Genomic DNA, 1,092 nt, shown 5'->3' on the forward strand with positions numbered 1-1,092 from the left:
AATTGACCCTTATGACTGGTTTTGTGGTCTAGGGTCACATATGGCCCTTAAAATGAAGATACCAAAATAAAATATAACTGTAATGTTTCATGACTTATAGGCATGCAAACTGAAAAATAAAAAGGTGCTTTTTCCCATTTTTGAACTGTCACTATTGGTATGTAAAGCAACAAAGATTGCTAAAGTCTACAGATTTTACCAGTAGTTAAATAGTAGTGTAAAAATGACACAATGATGCTGCCATCTTTCTGAAGTCATTACTCCCACCTGTATTTTGGCTGAAAATTGTCATTTTGACCTCTGTCGACAAAATAGTGGATTGCTCAGTAAATATACATTGAAAGACATTTCATATTTTGGCTTTTTTTCTTCATTTATGTATTTCTTTTACCAGAAAAAAAAAAATCTAAATCAACATTTTTAGCCGAGGACCTCTGGTTGAGTTGGCACAGAATGACCTTACTGCAAATGTCTGTGTGATTGTGATGAGTAATAATGATTCTTAACTGGAGGATAATTTCTGACATATTTTCGTTTGTTGGATTGTTTAGGGATTGTGGGAAAGAGCTGGGGACGTGTCGGGATCAGGCCAAGATCATGTATGCCTGGGCCAGGAATGCTCCTCCAACCAAACTCCCCAAAGGTGCTCGTCATTTCTCCTCCTCGTCTCTGTCTCAGAGCAGCCTGATCATTTTACTCTGAGTTTAGCCAGTGCTGTTACAGTGTAACTCATAAGTGATCATGAGTAAATGACTTTTCTCTGAAAAACAAAAGACTGAAGTGTTGTCTTATTTTGCACTTCTTTTTTTTTTCCAGATGTTGGCTTTAAAGTTGGAGGAGACACCAGAATTAACTACTTTGTGCTTCAAATTCACTATGGGGATGTCACAAATTTTAGAGGTAAGCACTGATGTACACAGCAGCACAGCAGATCCAGAGATAAAGCAACGGTAGATCAGCATGCTTTAATGACGGCGGCATCAACCAAACTTGACCTGCTGATCAGAAATGCCCTGTGTATGATGAGTTGAATGTCCAGAATTAACATTTTCTCCTCATTTCCTAACTCTCCTCTCATTTTGACGTAATTTT

At 37.7% G+C, this 1,092-nt stretch overlaps 1 protein-coding gene across 1 annotated transcript in view; it reads left to right on the plus strand.

Annotated features, from left to right (window-relative positions):
* The window catches only part of LOC107577007 (peptidyl-glycine alpha-amidating monooxygenase B-like), a 5,225-nt gene extending 4,314 nt beyond the window's left edge, over nucleotides 1-911 (plus strand). The window contains exons 2-3 of the mRNA XM_016263126.1: nucleotides 552-643; nucleotides 817-911. Coding sequence (XP_016118612.1) covers nucleotides 552-643; nucleotides 817-911 — 187 coding nt within the window. The remainder of the gene's footprint in view (nucleotides 1-551; nucleotides 644-816) is intronic.
* Nucleotides 912-1,092: the final 181 nt, after the last annotated feature.

The sequence above is a fragment of the Sinocyclocheilus grahami genome, unplaced genomic scaffold (assembly GCF_001515645.1).
Source record: "Sinocyclocheilus grahami isolate Dianchi unplaced genomic scaffold, SAMN03320097.WGS_v1.1 scaffold4857.1, whole genome shotgun sequence".
NCBI classification, from domain to species: domain Eukaryota; kingdom Metazoa; phylum Chordata; class Actinopteri; order Cypriniformes; family Cyprinidae; genus Sinocyclocheilus; species Sinocyclocheilus grahami.